This window comes from Hemibagrus wyckioides, linkage group LG25, assembly GCF_019097595.1.
Source record: "Hemibagrus wyckioides isolate EC202008001 linkage group LG25, SWU_Hwy_1.0, whole genome shotgun sequence".
In the NCBI taxonomy this organism is placed as follows: domain Eukaryota; kingdom Metazoa; phylum Chordata; class Actinopteri; order Siluriformes; family Bagridae; genus Hemibagrus; species Hemibagrus wyckioides.
The window spans coordinates 2,943,392-2,964,868 of record NC_080734.1 but is presented as its reverse complement, the minus strand read 5'-3'; the positions used below and the strand labels follow the sequence as shown (position 1 = coordinate 2,964,868).

The 21,477-nt window shown below is 41.7% G+C and overlaps 1 protein-coding gene across 3 annotated transcripts in view; it reads right to left on the bottom strand.

The window, feature by feature from the left end:
- Positions 1-21,477, bottom strand: part of kif26aa (kinesin family member 26Aa) — a 106,385-nt gene that overhangs the window by 25,422 nt on the left and 59,486 nt on the right. For 2 of the 3 annotated variants that reach the window (XM_058379579.1, XM_058379580.1), the window contains exon 4: positions 19,339-19,502. In XM_058379579.1, the coding sequence (XP_058235562.1) occupies positions 19,339-19,502 (164 nt within the window). Of the gene's footprint in view, positions 1-3,189; positions 4,006-19,338; positions 19,503-21,477 lie in introns of those variants that run through there. The other variant, XM_058379581.1, reaches the window with a different exon arrangement.

The following is a 21,477-nucleotide window of genomic DNA, read 5'->3' as shown; positions in this document are numbered from 1 at the left end:
CAGTTCAGTTTTCAGTGTTCAGTATTCAGTTCAGTGTTCAGTGTTCAGTTCAGTGTTCAGTTCAGTGTTCAGTTCAGTGTTCAGTATTCAGTTCAGTTTTCAGTGTTCAGTATTCAGTTCAGTGTTCAGTGTTCAGTTCAGTGTTCAGTATTCAGTTCAGTGTTCAGTTCAGTGTTCAGTTCAGTATTCAGTTCAGTGTTCAGTATTCAGTTCAGTGTTCAGTTCAGTTTTCAGTGTTCAGTATTCAGTTCAGTGTTCAGTATTCAGTTCAGTTCAGTGTTCAGTTCAGTATTCAGTTCAGTGTTCAGTATTCAGTTCAGTGTTCAGTTCAGTGTTCAGTTCAGTGTTCAGTATTCAGTTCAGTGTTCAGTATTCAGTTCAGTATTCAGTTCAGTGTTCAGTATTCAGTTCAGTGTTCAGTTCAGTGTTCAGTGTTCAGTATTCAGTTCAGTATTCAGTTCAGTGTTCAGTTCAGTTCAGTGTTCAGTATTCAGTTCAGTGTTCAGTTCAGTGTTCAGTATTCAGTTCAGTGTTCAGTTCAGTGTTCAGTATTCAGTTCAGTATTCAGTTCAGTGTTCAGTATTCAGTTCAGTGTTCAGTTCAGTTTTCAGTGTTCAGTATTCAGTTCAGTGTTCAGTATTCAGTTCAGTGTTCAGTTCAGTGTTCAGTTCAGTGTTCAGTATTCAGTTCAGTTTTCAGTGTTCAGTATTCAGTTCAGTGTTCAGTATTCAGTTCAGTGTTCAGTATTCAGTTCAGTGTTCAGTTCAGTTTTCAGTGTTCAGTATTCAGTTCAGTGTTCAGTATTCAGTTCAGTGTTCAGTTCAGTGTTCAGTATTCAGTTCAGTTTTCAGTGTTCAGTATTCAGTTCAGTGTTCAGTTCAGTGTTCAGTATTCAGTTCAGTGTTCAGTTCAGTGTTCAGTTCAGTGTTCAGTATTCAGTTCAGTGTTCAGTTCAGTTTTCAGTGTTCAGTATTCAGTTCAGTGTTCAGTATTCAGTTCAGTTCAGTGTTCAGTTCAGTATTCAGTTCAGTGTTCAGTATTCAGTTCAGTGTTCAGTTCAGTGTTCAGTATTCAGTTCAGTGTTCAGTATTCAGTTCAGTTCAATATTCAGTTCAGTGTTCAGTTCAGTATTCAGTTCAGTGTTCAGTATTCAGTTCAGTGTTCAGTATTCAGTTCAGTATTCAGTTCAGTGTTCAGTATTCAGTTCAGTGTTCAGTTCAGTATTCAGTTCAGTGTTCAGTATTCAGTTCAGTGTTCAGTTCAGTGTTCAGTTCAGTATTCAGTTCAGTGTTCAGTTCAGTGTTCAGTATTCAGTTCAGTGTTCAGTTCAGTGTTCAGTATTCAGTTCAGTGTTCAGTTCAGTATTCAGTTCAGTTCAGTGTTCAGTATTCAATTCAGTGTTCAGTATTCAGTTCAGTGTTCAGTATTCAGTTCAATGTTCAGTATTCAGTTCAGTGTTCAGTATTCAGTTCAGTGTTCAGTTCAGTGTTCAGTATTCAGTTCAGTCCTGAGTTGGAGACTTCAGGAGGAAAAAATGCATGAAGTAATGAACTTTGAGAAGCTAATACTAGAAGTTAATTCTGACCATCTCCTGAACTCACTGTATGTCCACAGCTTTCTGTTTAATATAAAAAGAAGCTCATTTTCTGGTGAAAACCACAGATCTGGCAACCAAAGATCTCCAAACATATCACAAAAGTTTCACATGATGAGGATCATGTTCACAACGAACAGTGTTTAAATATTTATGTGAGGTAATTTCCTCACGTTCGAGTCTTTACTCAGTCTTAATTTATTTAAATCACCCGTGTTTATGCCACACCCCCAAGATTCCTCACGTCTAGCCTGGTGTAACTGAATAAAAATGGCTTCCACACTCATTATTCAGCAGCGTATAGAACAGCACTTGATCCAGCGCAGCCTGATATTCAGCACCGAAGCTAGAGCTACTCACACACCACTTAATGAAGCCACTAGAAACTCCATCGAGATCATGAAAGCATGAAGCAGATGATTTAATAACGCTCCTTCAACTTTCCCAAACTCCGCCCACATCCCGAACCTCCAGTGAAACTACATCATTAAACTACAGTTCAGTCAACTCATGTTTTTTCTTGAGCATGCGGGTGTGTTTGTGTTGCTAAGGTTAGCTTCTGCTCCTCGCTTCCTGTAAAGACTGCAGATTATTACATACTAATAATTAGAGTTTAGCTCCGCCCACTTCATCTCTCATCTCTCTGACCAGCTTCAGGTCCTGATTTGGGTCTAATGTGTGGATTAAACTGATGTCAATACTCGAGGCCGCGTGTATTAAAGCTCTGAGCTCTGTAGATGGTGTTCACGTGGAGATGAACACGTTTTCCTGACCTCTATCTAAAATGCATCCAGCAAGGTGCTACTCAGGTGCCTGGTAAATCATGTGCCTAGGTCATGAGTCCAGTCCTGAGGCGTGTGGTTTTGAAGCTTCATGACTGAACCTGGGGATGTGTTTATAAATTAATGATAACAGACAGGAAAAAAAACCTTCGCTGAGCACAGGTTCCTCATAAATATGCAAGAATATCCAAAAGTAAGTCCAGTTCTGTACGTTTACTATGACATCATTAATATGTTACTATGGAAACAAACTATACGGTCTGGATAAATGGTTTTGCGAGTTTTTCCAGAAACAGTCCAGAAATGCGAACAAACAAACATCAAAACAAGCAATTATTCACTGTTTGATCATGTTAGCACTAGCTAGCTAGCTAGCATGCTAAGATAACAGCAAAACAGCTAGTGAGCTAGTTTTCCGGTAAGTTTTACGAAGCTTGTGTTACTCAGATGGAAAGAAGTGAAAAATATATGTTTTTGGATCACAAAAAGGAATAAAGTTAAGCCAAGATTAAACCACCATGTGTTATCATGTTTTAGGAAAATAACGCGGTTAGAGGAGATTAATCAGCACCTTCTGACCAGTCAGGTGGTGCAGCGGGTGGAGGTGTGATGGATCAGGTGTTGAGGAACCTGAAGGGTTTCCTCAGAGGGATAAACGCTCACGCGACGTCTGGCACATGCTAATCAACAGCTTTAAAGAAAAACCTAAACATTCCATTAACACTTCCGAGCGTGGGTGAGGATGAGGACGAGGATGAGGATGAGGATGAAGGTTGCTGGACGGGACAGAGACGAGTGAACGAGTGTACTTACAGTTCTCTCCAGTCCATTGTCTCTTCTCAGAGTTCATAACAGCAAGCAGACGAGTGAGCGTTATTGTTCCCTATCTCTTCCACACTTTCACACGTCGGGTCCATGACTTCCTGCAGGAGGGAGGAGGAAGCGGATGAGCAAAGAGTGCCGGAGGAGCCAGGGATTTCATCCGAGATGATGATGATGAAGCAGAAATGATGATCAGAAGTCAGAAAACCTCACGAAAGTAAGCCGGGAAAAGTTTCCTGGTACAGAAAACAAATCCGACTCCGGATCACAGACAGCCACCATTCCTGGGCAACTCCGAGGTAAAGAGCTCTTCTTGATCGTTGTGCTGCGTCTCGAAATTTTCATTTATCAAAAAAAAAAAAAAATCCATTATTGATGTACAGGGGGAGAGAATTCCGGAGATTTACTTTCTTCCCTTCTTTTATCCTGGGTGTCTGCTCCTCGTTTGTTCCTAATTGGGGCGCGTCTTTCCCTCTTTCGCTCAACTCCACACCTTTCTTCTGCACCGCTCTCTCTCTCTCTCTCTCTCTCCTGCTTCCCTCGACTTCCTTACAGCGAAGGATGACAAGAGTCCGGGATCAGGCGAGAGGGGCGGAATACCGCCGGGAATTCATCGGGAGATTGAATCGAAGGCGATTCTTGCTCCCCCTGTTGCTGGGAAACCCTGGCAGAAGTCCAACGGTCCCTCCTTTCCTTTCCTCTCTTCTCTCCTCTCTACATGTATGTCTCTCTCAATCTGTGTGCCGCTCTCACCTCTCCCTCTCTCCCTCTCTCTCTCCCTCTCTCTCCTCCCAGCCCAGCCCCCTTTCACACACTTCTTCAGCCGCAGCGGCAGTGCATGACTGCTGCGCCAAGCGGCTCTCGATAGACGCCTCTGACACGCAAAAAAACCCACCCACCTACACACACGCGCACACACACACACACACACACACACACACACACACACACACACGCACACACACACACTTCAGCCACACATCGTAGGACATGAATACTGCATGAGCACTGACGAGCCCCCGCCACTCATTCTGCCGGACTTCAAAGAGATTAGGATAGAGTGTGTGTGTGTGTGTGTGTGTGTGTGTATTCAAATATTTCTTCCTATTACATACTTACAGACATACTTGCTATAAAAGTGCGTCATGACAAAACTAGGAAAAAGAGATGTCTGAGATCTGCTGCAACTCTGGACTCTGATTGGTCAGGAGGTTGTTGATTAGTTTTCCAGAACAACAGCTCAGGTTTATATTAATGCACTGGTTCAGATACGTTAATGTTTCTATAGCAACAGCTCTTTCGCAGGTGAACGTGTTTATTTAACGTTTATGGGAAAAGTCTTCAGTTTCAGTTTTCTGAAGATTTTGTGCTTGGTTGCGGTTCTCAATAACGTGACATGCAGTACATCAAAAAGAGAGAGAATAAAGAGAGGATTTTGAAAGAAGGAGTGTTTACAGCTGCTATAACGAGAGTGAGAGAAACAAAAGACTCGTTTCACGGATGTTCTATATCATAAAATGTCGCTATAAATGGATAAAAATGATGACATTAATTAAGAATAAAATAAATTGCTGTGGTATAAGAGAAATAAAACACTGTGCTTTTATAAAAAAATAATAAGTGTTGGTGTGGAAACAGAATATATATATATAGATATATAGATAGATAGATATATAGATTTTTTTTTTTTATAAACATGTTTTGGAAACAAATGAAACAAAATGATTCTTACAAAAGTGTTCATTAAAATTTGTTAATTAATTGATTAGGAAATAAATAATATGACGATAAATTAGCAAATAGTTAATAAAAAAAATTAAAATGTAAATAACAGGAATTACATAATTATTATTATATATTACAATATTATTATTACTGTTTTTCTTAATATAATATAATAATGCATAATATAAATAGAAATAATAATAATAATAATAATAATAATAATAATAATAATAATAATAATAATAATAATAATTATTATTATTATTATTATATAAAAACCAAGCTGTTGAGTGTTGAGGCTCACAACATATTAACATTTTTAACTCTTTCCACTTTGTAAAAGTTGCCTGAATAAATAAGTCAGTGAGTGCAGATGGATGACTCAGGGCTTTCTAAACACTCCACTTTTTTCTGTTTCCTATTAAAGCTGCTGATGAACCAGACTGCGCTTATATCTTATAGTGTCTGCTTAGTCATCTCCCAGAGAATACAGATGGAAAAAATAAACACACACACACACACACACACATAAATAAACTGGCCATACTCCACTCTGTTGATGATGTCATCATGATCTTAATAAATACAGCATCTAAAAACATTGGTGTTTGAAAATAAGTGGTGTTTATAAGGCTACATTACACCTACATAACCTCAAACATGAAGCTGTATGTACATATACACATTAAAATATAAACAAAATGCATAAGCAATTTTTTTTATATAGTGTTTGTCAGTTTTGATCTCAACTTGACATAGCACCTATAACAGGTAACATAAGGTTATGTAGCTTTATAACACTGTTACAACGTGACTATGATGACAATTACTCATTATTAACAGCAATGTATATTTGTGTTTTCTCTACAATTTAGCTACAATGAGTTTTATATTTCTGCTTATAAGATACTTAAAAATATTTACAGTAATAGAATTCTCAGCTTGACTGAGAATGTGAATCGACTCTGAGTCGATTCCGAACCAAATCGAAGTGAATCATGCACAGTACTATGTTGTGGATTGTGAGCTGCTGAACTGAGCCAAAGAACAGAGTCATAGAACTGAAGAAAAGCTGCAGAAATACTGTGAGGTCTGCAGATCTGAACAAACAGAAGAGGAAATAAATAAATAAATGAATAAACGCTGAATGTGACACAAAATATTTGAATCTCATTAATGAATCATTTACAGTGTTATCTGTGTCCTCAGTTCTCGCGTGATTCTTCTGATTACTACATGATTTTGGTAATGATGATCTGTTTCCCTTTGAGTTTTACACACCTCTCAAACAACAAGGCTGTTTTGTTCGTGTGTGTGTGTGTGAAAACAAACCAACCAGCAAATGAATCAAAGAATCAGCTAGCTCTGATTCAGACTAAATTCATGCGTAGCCCGGTTTGTCTCTGATGATTAGGGATCATTTTGTGGAATATGTTCTCAGATAACGACCTGGAGGTTCTAAAGATGATGAAGCCAGAGGACGGTGATGAAGGAGAACATCTGAGGCTCAAACAAAAGGCCTTTTCAGTGTTTTTTTAAATGGCTGGGATTCATTTTTCTGTCATGGTGGACAATATGCCTCTGCGGTCTTTAGTCTAATGATTTATTGGCCCATAACATCGCTGAGTCACACTTTTTTTCCTCTCGCTATTGGTTTAGATCAGACCACCATTCAGCAAGACAAATGCTAATCCATAACATTAAACAAAGCAGCTAGCATGAACTAATCTACCTCAGGCTGGGAATTTTCCGAGCAGAGCATACATCTCTGCTGACTTCATCATTTACTAGACTCACGAGTCCTGAACTGGATGGATGAATGGATGGATGGATGGATAAATAATGAATAAATGAATGGATGGATAGATGGATGGATGGATGAATGAATGTATGGATGGAGGGATGGATGGATAAATGAATGGATGGATGGATGGATGAGTAGATTGATTAATGGGTGGATGAATGAATGAATGAATGAATGAATGAATGAATGAATGAATGAATGAATGAATGAATGAACAGACAGACGGATGGATAGATGGATGGATGAATATATGGATGGCTCCATCTATCCATCCATTTATTCATCCACCCATTCATTCATCTATCCATTTAGATGGATGCATGGATGGATGGATGGATGGATGAATGGATGGATAGATGGATGGAGGTGTTTTGAAGTGCAGAACCTATTCACAAGGGTTAACAATAAACACTCAGCAGTGGTCACTCCTCTGATAACAGCTCGTACATCAGCGTTCTGAAAAGGAGACTTAAACACAAATCCAATCCAGCTCTCAGAATGAAAGAGGGATAAATTTCAAGAGTGATATCAATCACGCTGAGACAGACAGATAAATCCATCCTTTTTTAGTCCGTCTTAGGGCTTTGTTTATTTTTGAAAGCTTTAACATGTTGAGGATCAGGTTTTGCTGTCATGCTACCAAATTTGCTCTGCTGTTTCTGCATGTTGCCATGTTGCAGAATGTGGTGCCGTGTTTCCGAATTTGCTGTCATTGTGTTTCCGAATTTGCTGTCATTGTGTTTCCGAATTTGCTGTCATTGTGTTTCCGAATTTGCTGTCATTGTGTTTCCGAATTTGCTGTCATGTTTCCGAATTTGCTGTCATTGTGTTTCCGAAATTGCTGTCACTGTGTTTCCGAAATTGCTGTCATGCTTCTAAAGTTGCTGTTGTGTTTCCTATTTCAGTGTCATGTTGACAACAGATGGCAAAATCCATCCTGTTCCATGATTTATGACTTTGTTTATTTTCAAAGCCAGTAAGAGTAACAATGTGTGGAGGATATCTACATCCATGCTCTAGCTTTTCCTTTTAAAATCATCAAAATAAAAGAACAAGCTGCATGATGCAGATTGGGGCTGTGTTAATTGGCATCGCTATAACACCTTATAACCACTACTCATAATCACTATAATTATTCTAATCATTTAGAAGTATTATAACTTATCATGTTACTAGACACATATATAAAAAGTGTCTTATTTGTACTTTTTTTTTTTTACGTTTTTGTGAACATCCATGCTAAGGCAAGTATAAATGATATAAAGGCTCTAAAATAATTCAGCGTGTTGCCAAGGCGATAAATCCATGATCTCTTTCATTTGCGCTAAGAGCCTCTCATGGCAAAAAAAGCGACAGCAAAGTGGCTAATGTGAGTACGAATTAGCTGTGAGTGCCAGGAGACTCAGAAGGAACCTGTCGCTAAATCTGAAGCGTTATCGATCAGCGATTCTTTCCGTGTCACCTGTTTGAACACAAGCACAATGCTTCTTCCAGAGCTGATGGATCTCGTCTACTTGAGTAAGCTTGAAGGTGTTAGCCCCTTTCCGCGGCCTCACGTTTCACAGCATGCTAGCACATCTAGGGTTTTGCTAGTGAAAAACGTGACTTCTTCAATCCATCAGATTCCGCTCGTTTATAAAGAAATACTCCCTGTGGTTTCACAGATCAGCTTGAGCTCCAGGCCAAGTATGACGCTGGCTTCTAATCAAACATTAGCGCTAATGTGGTGGTGTGATGCCTCAGATGCTACTCCGCTAACTGCCGTCCTGTCACCTTCTGGTTTTCATGTTTTTAAAATTTTCTGTTTAGTTTCTGATTTTCCATGTTACCGAATTTGCTGCGGTGTTACTGCTGACATATGTAGAAATTTGCTTTTCACAAAATTTGTCATATTTTTTGGTTTTGCTGTTATGCTTCCAAGTTGTTGCTGTTGTGTTTCTGAACATTGTTGCCGTGCTGCCAAATCTGCTGTCATGTTTCCGAATTTGCTGTGAGGTCTCCTGACTTTGCTGTTATGATTACAAGTTTGCTGTTGGATTTAGGGTCTATTTTTTCCTGGTGTTTTCCCAAATTTTGTGTCGCATTTTGCAAATTTGCTTCACTGTTTCCCAATTTGCTTTCAAGCTTCAGAATTGAAAAAGAGCTGCGGTGTTTCAGGATGTGCTGTACCATTTGCTGCACATTTTCCAGATTTGCTGCACTGTTTCCGGATTTGCTGCACTGTTTCCGAATTCACTCTCACATTGTTGGATTTACTCTGGTTTTTGCAAATATGTGCTTTGTTTTAGGTTTATTTATTTCCACAAATTTGCACTTACACCAGATTTTCTTTCCAAGAATCAGCTCCAGGAGAATTATTTCACCCCCAATCCCTTTCACACGAACCATTCCTGACTCCTCCTGTGTTTGATATCATTTCTGTCAGTGTCTGGACGAGTTATGTTGCTTTGTTGTTCCTCATGCTTCTCTCCACAGTGTCCGCGGTCAAAGCGAGCGTCAATGATTCCATCTGAAGCGGCTGCGTGTTGTCATGAGGCTGAGCTCAAATAGCAGGTTCAAATGTTCAGGGTTTGTAAGCGGGGGCAGGGCAGGGGTGCTGGGGGGATGGGGGCGGGGTTACTTGGGTGTTGGTGTCGTTTAAAAATGAAAAGCAGGTAATCTCCCGTGATCACATTAGCATTCGTCGGCAGTGGCACGGGGTATGAAATGAGAGGCAGGATTAGGCAAGTACCTCGAGAGGCGAGACGAGGCGCTGGGGGAGGAACGAGGGGGTGAAGGAAGTTAGCAGGGGGTTTAGTGGAGGATTTCTGGCAGACTGCCAGCGTGAAAGCCCGATAAATTACAGTGAATAAATTTCAAACTGAAATGATTGTGGAAATCGCACCGGACCTGTTTATCCAAAAGCCTCTGGATTCCCGGGTGACAACCGCCTCGGCACGGAAAATAAATTAAACCGTTAGCGCTAAATGAGAAGGATTCACATTTGAATAATAATACCAATCTGGAACATAACTGAGCGTCAAAACCAGGAGGAGACTCTGAACAGCAACAGCTGAGTGATTAGATGGAAAAAAATATCTGTTTTATTTGCTCTCATGTCATGGTGGTATGTTGTTTCCTAGTGGTTTAGACTGTAATTCTAAATATATTAACTACATAATATCATCTGTTTTCCCAGTACGCTGGAGCTCAGAACGGAGACGTTTTCACTCAGTATACAGAAATAAATGATGGTGTGTCTTTGTTGATGTTTTCTTTAAGGATGCTTGTTTATTTCAAGTTTATGGAAGGAGTCTCCAGTGTTAGAGCTTCCGTAAGAATCAGACCCAAGGCTGTTCTCAGATCAGATGATTCCGATGGATCGTATTTATTCACCCAAACACTATAAAGTCGGAATTACGAGTTATTTTCAGTTATTTTCAGTGATGATGTGTTTGATTTATGAGGCAAGTTTTTGAAATATAATCAAACTGCATAACACTGAAGCAACTACAGGAGAGAAACCATCTAATGATGATGTCATATGTAATGAAGTTTTCAGCGGCTTTGTGAATCGATTCTTTTTCTTCTTCTTCATTTCCTCCTCCTCCTCTTGTTCTTCTTCATTTCTTCTTCTTCTTATTCATCGTCTTTTCTACTTCTTCTTCATCTTCTTCACCATATTCTTGTTCTTCTTCTAGTTCATTATGAAGAGACTCAAACACATCTGATTGTAATTATGACTTCCCAGAATAATGTGTTTTCACATTAAGAAAATAATAAGAATAAGAATAAATAAGAAAATTTGGCTAAAAAATTGAACATAGTTTAAGATAATTGATTGATTGATTGATTGATTGATTGATTGATTGATTTTTGTATCCTGCTGGAATCAGGCTTGTGATCCTACATTCAGAACAGTTGCAGTCCTGTTCAGAGCTTCACACAATAATACCAACAATAAACCTAAACACAGGAGAGGAATAATAAAGCCTGAAGCTCTAAACACAGTCACACACTGTTCTGTCTGATTCACAGCTTCTGAGCTTCTGAGTTTCTTCTCCTGAAAGTTGTGTGTCAGATATTCATTGTGTGGAGATAAGAAGCTAATACAGCTAAGATAAATATAATTATCTGCTCTCCCACTTCCTGTCAGCGTTCACTGGGAAACCGTTCAGGCGAGTTCCTTTTCTTCATCCTGACGTGACTCGAATCTCAGCGTCTACGTACGCTTCAGAAACATCTCAGAAACAACAAACACCACTGAGGATCAGGTTTCATCAAATCTCACGCTCGTGTCGGGTAAATAAACATGTGATACAGACAAGATGATTGGGGGGGGGTGAGTGTGTGTGTGTGTGTGTGTGTGTGAGAGAGAGAGAGAGAGAGAGAGACAGAGACTAAAAGCATGAGAGAGAGAAACAGAGAGAGACAGACAGAGAGAGAGAGAGAGAGCTTTGCAACACACTTGAGGTACTTACAGGACAGAGGAAAAGCAATGAGGAAAAAGCGGAGGAAGAGACAGATTGAAAATCAGATGGAGATGGAGGAATGAAAGCTGTTCAGGATGAAAGAATGAAAAAAAAAAGAGGACAAAAAGCCAAGGACGGTGAGAGAGACTGATGATCTGTCCACAGGAGAAGTGAAGGGAAGGGAATAAATATCACACAGGGTCCTCTGTCTGTAAAAAGAAAAATGTTGATTTAAGATGAAACACCGGGGGGAAAAGAGAGAGAGAGAGAGAGAGAGAGAGAGATGTGCAAGAGATAAAGGGCTAATATAGTAAAATATTATGAGACTTGTATAACCGCCTGACATCCTGAAGTGTTTTATTCCTCTTACAGCAACGTCTGATTTTCTCTCTCTTTGACCTTTAGTAACACCAGCTCTCTCTCTCTCTCTCTCTCTCTCTCTGCTAGTAAGTAAGTGAGTATGTGAGTACATGGTGTATGTGGTGTAGAGGAATTGTGTCTCTGGTAAAGACTCACTGCACTACACACAGAGACACTAATGACTCCATTTCTCATCAGTCAGTGTACAAACCCAAACATATCACATCTTTCAGCTTTCTACCTGCTAGAAAGGTCTTGGCTTCAAAAGAGAGGCAGATAAAAAGACTGAGAAAAAGAGAGAGTGAGAGAGAGAGAGAGAGAGAGACAGAGAGAGACAGACAGAGAGAGTGAGACAGCTCTGCAGAGATTCGAATCAGAGTATAAAAACCTCCTGATTAATCACTCCATCATTTCAGGACTAATCCCTGCATTTCACTGCAGTTCTCTTTCCCGGGTGCCAATAGTTTTGGAAGGGACTGTACTGTACGATTCCTCCAATCTGTCAGCTTTGTGTTTTTGAAATGAAATCCTGAATGAATGGTCAGAGCTCTGGAGATCCTCTCAGCTTCACATGAAAGCAGCGGCTGAAGACGAGTTCCTTCAGGTACAGAGGCCACAATGCTTTTATCTGGAAATCTTTGAAAGTGAGATTTCCTGAGACCCTCCACAAATAAAAAACAACAAAAAAAACACTCACTCACTCTCATCCCCTGGACATTATAAAGTCCACTGCATGGGAGTGACTTATACAGCTGAGAGCAGCGATGATCGGGGTCCAAGCACTTTCAGACCTTTAAGTTCAGGCGGTATACATCACACAAACACGCATACAATTCTACAGAAGATATCAGCAATAAAAGCATCTGGTGAGCTGCAGGTGGCGCTGTTCTGACACGGCTCATGTTCCCTCAGGTCAGGGTTGTTGGTGTCAGTACTCCAGAACTCTGTGGAGATATAAGCCAGCATTCACTTTGGAGAGCTGGATGTAATATTGGACGATTTAGTTTGTAAAAAATCTTTGGGTACATTTTGATCTTCATCACCTGAAGATGATCTTCAGACCCCAGGGTCAAAGGTCACTGAGTGCGGAGGTGGTGTGTGTAATGATGTCACCCTTTCTCATCCTGTTTCCTCCTGTCTCATCCTGTTTCCTCCTGTCTCATCCTGTTTCCTCCTGTCTCATCCTGTTTCCTCCTGTCTCATTCTGTTTCCTCCTGTCTCATTCTGTTTCCTCCTGTCTCATTCTGTTTCCTCCTGTCTCATCCTGTTTCCTCCTGTCTCATCCTGTTTCCTCCTGTCTCATCCTGTTTCCTCCTGTCTCATTCTGTTTCCTCCTGTCTCATTCTGTTTCCTCCTGTCTCATCCTGTTTCCTCCTGTCTCATTCTGTTTCCTCCTGTCTCATTCTGTTTCCTCCTGTCTCATCCTGTTTCCTCCTGTCTCATTCTGTTTCCTCCTGTCTCATTCTGTTTCCTCCTGTCTCATTCTGTTTCCTCCTGTCTCATCCTGTTTCCTCCTGTCTCATTCTGTTTCCTCCTGTCTCATTCTGTTTCCTCCTGTCTCATCCTGTTTCCTCCTGTCTCATTCTGTTTCCTCCTGTCTCATCCTGTTTCCTCCTGTCTCATCCTGTTTCCTCCTGTCTCATTCTGTTTCCTCCTGTCTCATCCTGTTTCCTCCTGTCTCATCCTGTTTCCTCCTGTCTCATTCTGTTTCCTCCTGTCTCATCCTGTTTCCTCCTGTCTCATCCTGTTTCCTCCTGTCTCATCCTGTTTCCTCCTGTCTCATCCTATTTGCTCCTGTCTCATTCTGTTTCCTCCTGTCTCATTCTGTTTCCTCCTGTCTCATTCTGTTTCCTCCTGTCTCATCCTGTTTCCTCCTGTCTCATTCTGTTTCCTCCTGTCTCATTCTGTTTCCTCCTGTCTCATTCTGTTTCCTCCTGTCTCATTCTGTTTCCTCCTGTCTCATTCTGTTTCCTCCTGTCTCATCCTGTTTCCTCCTGTCTCATCCTGTTTCCTCCTGTCTCATTCTGTTTCCTCCTGTCTCATCCTGTTTCCTCCTGTCTCATTCTGTTTCCTCCTGTTTCCTCCTGTCTCATCCTGTTTCCTCCTGTCTCATCCTATTTGCTCCTGTCTCATCCTGTTTCCTCCTGTCTCATCCTGTTTCCTCCTGTCATCCTATTTCCTCCTGTGTTCTCCTGTTTCCTCCTGTCTTCTCCTGTTTCCTCCTGTCTCATCCTGTTTCTTCCTGTCTTCTCCTGTTTCTTCCTGTCTCATCCTGTTTCTTCCTATCTTCTCCTGTTTCCTCCTGTCTCATCCTGTTTCCTCCTGTCTCATCCTATTTCCTCCTGACTCATCCTGTTTCCTCCTGTCTCATCCTGTTTCCTCCTGTCTCATCCTATTTCCTCCTGTCTTCTCCTGTTTCCTCCTGTCTCATCCTACTTCCTCCTGTCTTCTCCTGTCTCATCCTGTTTCCTCCTGTCTCATCCTGTTTCCTCCTGTCTCATCCTGTTTCCTCCTGTCTCATTCTGTTTCCTCCTGTCTCATCCTGTTTCCTCCTGTCTCATCCTGTTTCCTCCTGTCTCATCCTGTTTCCTCCTGTCTCATTCTGTTTCCTCCTGTCTCATCCTGTTTCCTCCTGTCTCATCCTGTTTCCTCCTGTCTCATTCTGTTTCCTCCTGTCTCATTCTGTTTCCTCCTGTCTCATTCTGTTTCCTCCTGTCTCATCCTGTTTCCTCCTGTCTCATCCTATTTGCTCCTGTCTCATTCTGTTTCCTCCTGTCTCATTCTGTTTCCTCCTGTCTCATTCTGTTTCCTCCTGTCTCATCCTGTTTCCTCCTGTCTCATCCTGTTTCCTCCTGTCTCATCCTGTTTCCTCCTGTCTCATCCTGTTTCCTCCTGTCTCATCCTGTTTCCTCCTGTCTCATTCTGTTTCCTCCTGTCTCATCCTGTTTCCTCCTGTCTCATCCTGTTTCCTCCTGTCTCATCCTGTTTCCTCCTGTCTCATCCTATTTGCTCCTGTCTCATCCTGTTTCCTCCTGTCTCATCCTGTTTCCTCCTGTCTCATCCTATTTGCTCCTGTCTCATCCTGTTTCCTCCTGTCTCATCCTGTTTCCTCCTGTCATCCTATTTCCTCCTGTGTTCTCCTGTTTCCTCCTGTTTTCTCCTGTTTCCTTCTGTCTCATCCTGTTTCCTCCTGTCACATCCTATTTGCTCCTGTCTCATCCTGTTTCCTCCTGTCTCATCCTGTTTCCTCCTGTCTCATCCTATTTCCTCCTGACTCATCCTGTTTCCTCCTGTCCCATCCTGTTTCCTCCTGTCTCATCCTATTTCCTCCTGTCTTCTCCTGTTTCCTCCTGTCTCATCCTGTTTCCTCCTGTCTCATCCTGTTTCCTCCTGTCTCATCCTGTTTCCTCCTGTCTCATTCTGTTTCCTCCTGTCTTCTCCTGTTTCCTCCTGTCTTCTCCTGTTTCCTCCTGTCTCATCCTGTTTCTTCCTATCTTCTCCTGTTTCCTCCTGTCTCATCCTGTTTCCTCCTGTCTCAATCTGTTTCCTCCTGGCTCATCCTGTTGCCTCCTGTCTCATTCTGTTTCCTCCTGTCTCATTCTGTTTCCTCCTGTCTTCTTCTGTTTCCTCCTGTCTCATCCTACTTCCTCCTGTCTTCTCCTGTTTCCTCCTGTCTCATCCTGTTTCTTCCTATCTTCTCCTGTTTCCTCCTGTCTCATCCTATTTCCTCCTGACTCATCCTATTTCCTCCTGTCTTCTCCTGTTTCCTCCTGTCTCATCCTACTTCCTCCTGTCTCATCCTGTTTCCTCCTGTCTCATCCTATTTCCTCCTGTCTTCTCCTGTTTCCTCCTGTCTCATCCTGTTTCCTCCTGTCTCATCCTGTTTCCTCCTGTCTCATCCTGTTTCCTCCTGTCTCATCCTGTTTCTTCCTGTCTTCTCCTGTTTCCTCCTGTCTCATCCTGTTTCTTCCTATCTTCTCCTGTTTCCTCCTGTCTCATCCTATTTCCTCCTGTCTCATCCTGTTTCCTCCTGTCTCATCCTGTTTCCTCCTGTCTCATCCTGTTTCTTCCTGTCTTCTCCTGTTTCCTCCTGTCTTCTCCTGTTTCCTCCTGTCTCATCCTGTTTCTTCCTATCTCATCCTATTTCCTCCTGTCTTCTCCTGTTTCCTCCTGTCTCATCCTACTTCCTCCTGTCTTCTCCTGTTTCCTCCTGTCTCATCCTATTTCCTCCTGACTCATCCTGTTTCCTCCTGTCTCATCCTGTTTCCTCCTGTCTCATCCTACTTCCTCCTGTCTTCTCCTGTTTCCTCCTGTCTTCTCCTGTTTCCTCCTGTCTCATCCTGCTTCCTCCTGTCTTCTCCTGTTTCCTCCTGTCTCATCCTGTTTCCTCCTGTCTTCTCCTGTTTCCTCCTGTCTCATCCTGTTTCTTCCTGTCTTCTCCTGTTTCCTCCTGTCTCATCCTGTTTCTTCCTATCTTCTCCTGTTTCCTCCTGTCTCATCCTGTTTCCTCCTGTCTCATCCTGTTTCTTCCTGTCTTCTCCTGTTTCCTCCTGTCTCATCCTGTTTCTTCCTATCTTCTCCTGTTTCCTCCTGTCTCATCCTATTTCCTCCTGTTTCCTCCTGTCTCATCCTATTTCCTCCTGTCTTCTCCTGTTTCCTCCTGTCTCATCCTACTTCCTCCTGTCTTCTCCTGTTTCCTCCTGTCTCATCCTGTTTCCTCCTGTCTCATCCTATTTCCTCCTGTCTTCTCCTGTTTCCTCCTGTCTTCTCCTGTTTCCTCCTGTCTCATCCTGCTTCCTCCTGTCTTCTCCTGTTTCCTCCTGTCTCATCCTGTTTCTTCCTGTCTTCTCCTGTTTCCTCCTGTCTCATCCTGTTTCTTCCTATCTTCTCCTGTTTCCTCCTGTCTCATCCTATTTCCTCCTGACTCATCCTGTTTCCTCCTGTCTCATCCTGTTTCCTCCTGTCTCATCCTATTTCCTCCTGTCTTCTCCTGTTTCCTCCTGTATTCTCCTGTTTCCTCCTGTCTCATCCTACTTCCTCCTGTCTTCTCCTGTTTCCTCCTGTCTCATCCTGTTTCCTCCTGTCTCATCCTATTTCCTCCTGTCTTCTCCTGTTTCCTCCTGTCTACTCCTGTTTCCTCCTGTCTTCTCCTGTTTCCTCCTGTCTACTCCTGTTTCCTCCTGTTTCCTCCTGTTTCCTCCTGTCTCATCCTGTTTCCTCCTGTCTCATCCTGTTTCCTCCTGTCTCATCCTATTTCCTCCTGTCATCCTATTTCCTCCTGTCTTCTCCTGTCTTCTCCTGTTTCCTCCTGTCTCATCCTATTTCCTCCTGTCTTCTCCTGTTTCATCCTGTTTCCTCCTGTCTCATCCTGTTTCCTCCTGTCTCATCCTGTTTCCTCCTGTCTCAGCAGCTCTGTGTGTGAGTGTTAGAGCTGAGAGATGTTGAGTTTATACACTACTAATGCAACAAAAATGGAAATGAACCTGAGAGAGAAATCAGAGGGTTCACTCGAGCTCTCGGCCCGGCTGTCTCCACTGTCCAGCTCTCTTTTTTCTGTGCGTCCATGGCAACTTGCTTTCAGAGACCTTGGACAAGGTGTGTGTGTGTGTTGGATGTCAAGGACATGAGCTTTAGAAGATAAAGGAAACAACAGCTGCTGAGAGAGGAATAAAGCTCCAGTGTTTGTTTGTGTCTCACTTTAACAGACGATGCTCTTCACCTTGGTTTGTTTTAGAATCCGATTTTATATGATAAAGAGCTTTATATGGGTTAATGAGACCAGTTTACAGTATTCTCACCAGCAGGGGACATAAACTGATCCACTCACACACTCGATGGACAAATTATTAGGAACATCATTCTGTTCAATCAGTGTACAGAAATGAGCGAAGTTCAGGCTGTGAGTCTGATCTGAAATCTGAGAGTCTGAAACGAGTCTGTCGTCTTTCAGTGTGTGTTAGCCGTGTGTTTTTCCCTCTGTTGGAGAACCTTACACAGAATTTTACTGGTTGAAGATGAAATCTGAGCTGCTTTTTAGATGGAGCACTTGGAGAACGTCTCAGAGAGCAGAAATGGGTTTGAGATCAACATTTACTTTGAAGATACAAACATTTCTGTGGAATGGAACTTTTCTATGAATCTATCAGCCCTAGTAGTCTAGAGAAAAACAGAAATCCTTCTGAAACACGACAAATTCTTAAAGTCCTGAGTGTCTACTTTCATATGAGCTTCATATTAACCTCCACTGTGGAGTGAGACATGACCAAGACACTCAATCATCAACATGGACACAACAACAACAGGAGGAAACTCCATTGGGGAAGAGATATTGAGAGGTCTGATCTGATTTGAGGTGATTAATCAAACAGAATGTCCGATCTCTTGTGAACATTACAAAGGAGTTAAAGAAAAAAACAGGGCTTATGACTGATCCCTGAGGGACGCCGGGCATAACAGGAGGAATGACACAACCCCTTCAATCACTTAAATCCTGACAAAGACAATCATCAACATGGACACAACAAAAACAGCTCCCGTCGTCAATGAGCAAATCGTATGCGGTGTCACAAAGCGATTAGCGGCTAACACGACTATTTTATTTCCTGACACACACACACACACACACACTCTGTAGGTTTAATGCAGTGTGAATTAAATGGCAGCTAATAACATCATTAAATAAACAAACTGCTTCCTCATGTGGTTTAACTAAATAAATTCGCTTCACAAAAGAAAAAAAAAAAAATTAATGGTTAATTAATGCACACACACACACACACACGTCTTTATTTAACGCACATTAGACAGGTGTGTTGTGTTGATTTCAAGCTCGTAGTGTTGTGTAGAAACACAGCAGTTGATGAAGGTGTGGATTAGCGAGTTCTGCCTTCTGATTGGTCAGCAGGTCTGACCGCAGTGCAGGTTTTATCAGACGTGCGTTGTGGTTGCTTTAGTAGCCACTCGTTCACAGGGGGCGTGTACGGTGAAGGATCTTTGTGTAGCATGTACAGAAGGAGTCTCCAGTGTCAGCATTAAAGCTTTAATAAAGAATTATCCAGATATTTAAGTCTTATTATAAAACTAGCAAGATATTCTCCTGCACTCGTTTACTCAGCAGAACACTGTCCTCTCTCTCAGCTGGGATCCTGTGCTCTGTGAGATCTATGACTTTTCACTGAATTATTCTGTGCTGCTGAGAACAACTGCAGATTCACCGAGACTCAGTGCTGACACCATCCCCAGAGAGAGGGAGAGAGAGAGAGAGAGAGGGAGGGAGAGAGAGAGAGAGAGAGAGAGAGAGAGGGAGGGAGAGAGAGAGAGAGAGAGAGAGGGAGGGAGGGAGAGAGAGAGAGAGAGAGAGAGAGGGAGGGAGGGAGAGAGAGAGAGGGAGAGAGAGAGGGAGAGAGGGAGGGAGGGAGAGAGAGAGAGAGAGAGAGAGAGAGAGAGAGGGAGAGAGAGAGAGAGAGAGAGAGAGAGAGAGAAGGCTAGAGAGAAAGAGAGAGGGAGATGGGGGGTGAGTGGGGGGGTTAGGGAGGGAGAGAGAGGGAGAGGGAGGGAGACAGAGAGAGAGAGAGAGAGAGAGAGAGAGAGCTGGGACTGAGGGAGCAGGAGTAACAGATGAAGGAGACCATGAGTAAGACTCTGTAAAGTGACCCCTCAGCACACTCACTGTCCAGTTTCTATCACACGTCCCTCTCCGTGTCTAACTCTGTACCAGAGAGTTAATATGTGACCCATAGACAAAGCTCCGGTCAGAACTTCAGCTGCAGGAGAGGAGAATAAACAGGTTACTGAGCTCACCTGAGGAAGAAGGAAGCTGCAGAGCTGCTGTGAGCTGGAGCTGGAGATGATGATGATGATGTCATCACACTGCTACACCTGGTTCCTCTCAGTGGGGCGGAGGGAACAGCTCTGGCGTGGCAGGAACCGGAACTTTCAGTAGTCCTGATATCCGGAACCTGAGCCTGGATATCAGAGGAACGCAGAGAAAACAGAAAGGAAGATAATCATCAGCAGCTTACATGGAGGAGGAGGAGGAGGAGGAGAAGGTTCCTCAGGCAGGATAAGCTTCTAAACTGGAAGCTGTTTATTTTATGACATCACACCTTTTAAACTAGAAACTGTTTATTTTATGACATCACAACTTTTAAACTGGAAACTGTTTGTTTTATGACATCACAACTTTTAAACTGGAAACTGTTTGTTTTATGACATCACACCTTTTAAACAGAAACCATTTATTTTATGACATCACAACTTTTAAACAGAAACCATTTATTTTATGACATCACAACTTTTAAACTGGAAACTGTTTATTTTATGACATCACAACTTTTAAACGGAAACCATTTATTTTATGACATCACAACTTTTAAACTAGAAACTGTTTGTTTTATGACATCACACCTTTTAAACTGGAAACTGTTTATTTTATGACATCACAACTTTTAAACTGGAAACTGCTTATTTTATGACATCACAACTTTTAAACGGAAACCATTTATTTTATGACATCACAACTTTTAAACTGGAAACTGCTTATTTTATGACATCACAACTTTTAAACGGAAACCATTTATTTTATGACATCACAACTTTTAAACTGGAAACTGTTTATTTTATGACATCACAACTTTTAAACGGAAACCATTTATTTTATGACATCACAACTTTTAAACTAGAAACTGTTTGTTTTATGACATCACACCTTTTAAACTGGAAACTGTTTGTTTTATGACATCACAACTTTTAAACTAGAAACTGTTTGTTTTATGACATCACAACTCACATCACAACATCACAACTGTGTTTTGTGTATGTATTGTTTGGAGATTTTTAAAAAAATGTTCTCACTTCAAGAACTCGATCACAAAATATAACAAAATACACACACACACGCTCAACACACACACACACACTCAACACACACACTCAACACACACACACACTCAACACACAAATACACACTCAACACACAAAACATAAACATGCACTCAGCACACACAACACAGACTTAACACTCCTCCTTACATACTTAACACTCCTCAAACACACACTCAATACATGTAATACACACTCAACACACAACACACACTAAACACACAAACACACCACACATAGTCAACACACTTAATGCACACTCAACACTCCTCAAACACACATAAAAACACACTCAATACACAAACACACACACTCAACACACGTAATACACACTCAATACACAAACACACACACTCAACACACGTAATACACACTCAATACACAAACACACCACACACAGTCAACACACTTAATGCACACTCAACACTCCTCAAACACACATAAACACACACTCAATACACAAACACACACACTCAACACACGTAATACACACTCAATACACAAACACACACACTCAACACACGTAATACACAATCAATACACAAACACACACACTCAACACACGTAATACACACTCAATACACAAACACTCGGCACACACACACTCAACACTCAAACACACACTCAACACACTAAATATACACACACACACACTCAACACACAGACACTTAACATGCAATCACAGAATGAGCACACACACACTCAACACACTTGTGCTGAGTGTGTTGGGTGTGCATTAAGTGTGTTGAGTGTGTGTGTGTGTGTGTGTGTGTGTGCTCATTGTGTTTGCATGTTAACTAATGTTTACAAACACACACTTAACACACTCAACACACAAACACACGAACACACACACGTACACACACACTCAACACACTCAACACACACACACACTCTCTCCACATGAAGAAACGAACTGCTCAGAGATTTGATTTAATTGTTTGGAGATTATAAAAATCTCACCTGAGATCTGAGTCAAAATGATAAAAAAATAAAATACAATACCCTTCCTGCGTACTCTCTACACTCGAACCCTTCAAACCCTGCAGAGAAACCTT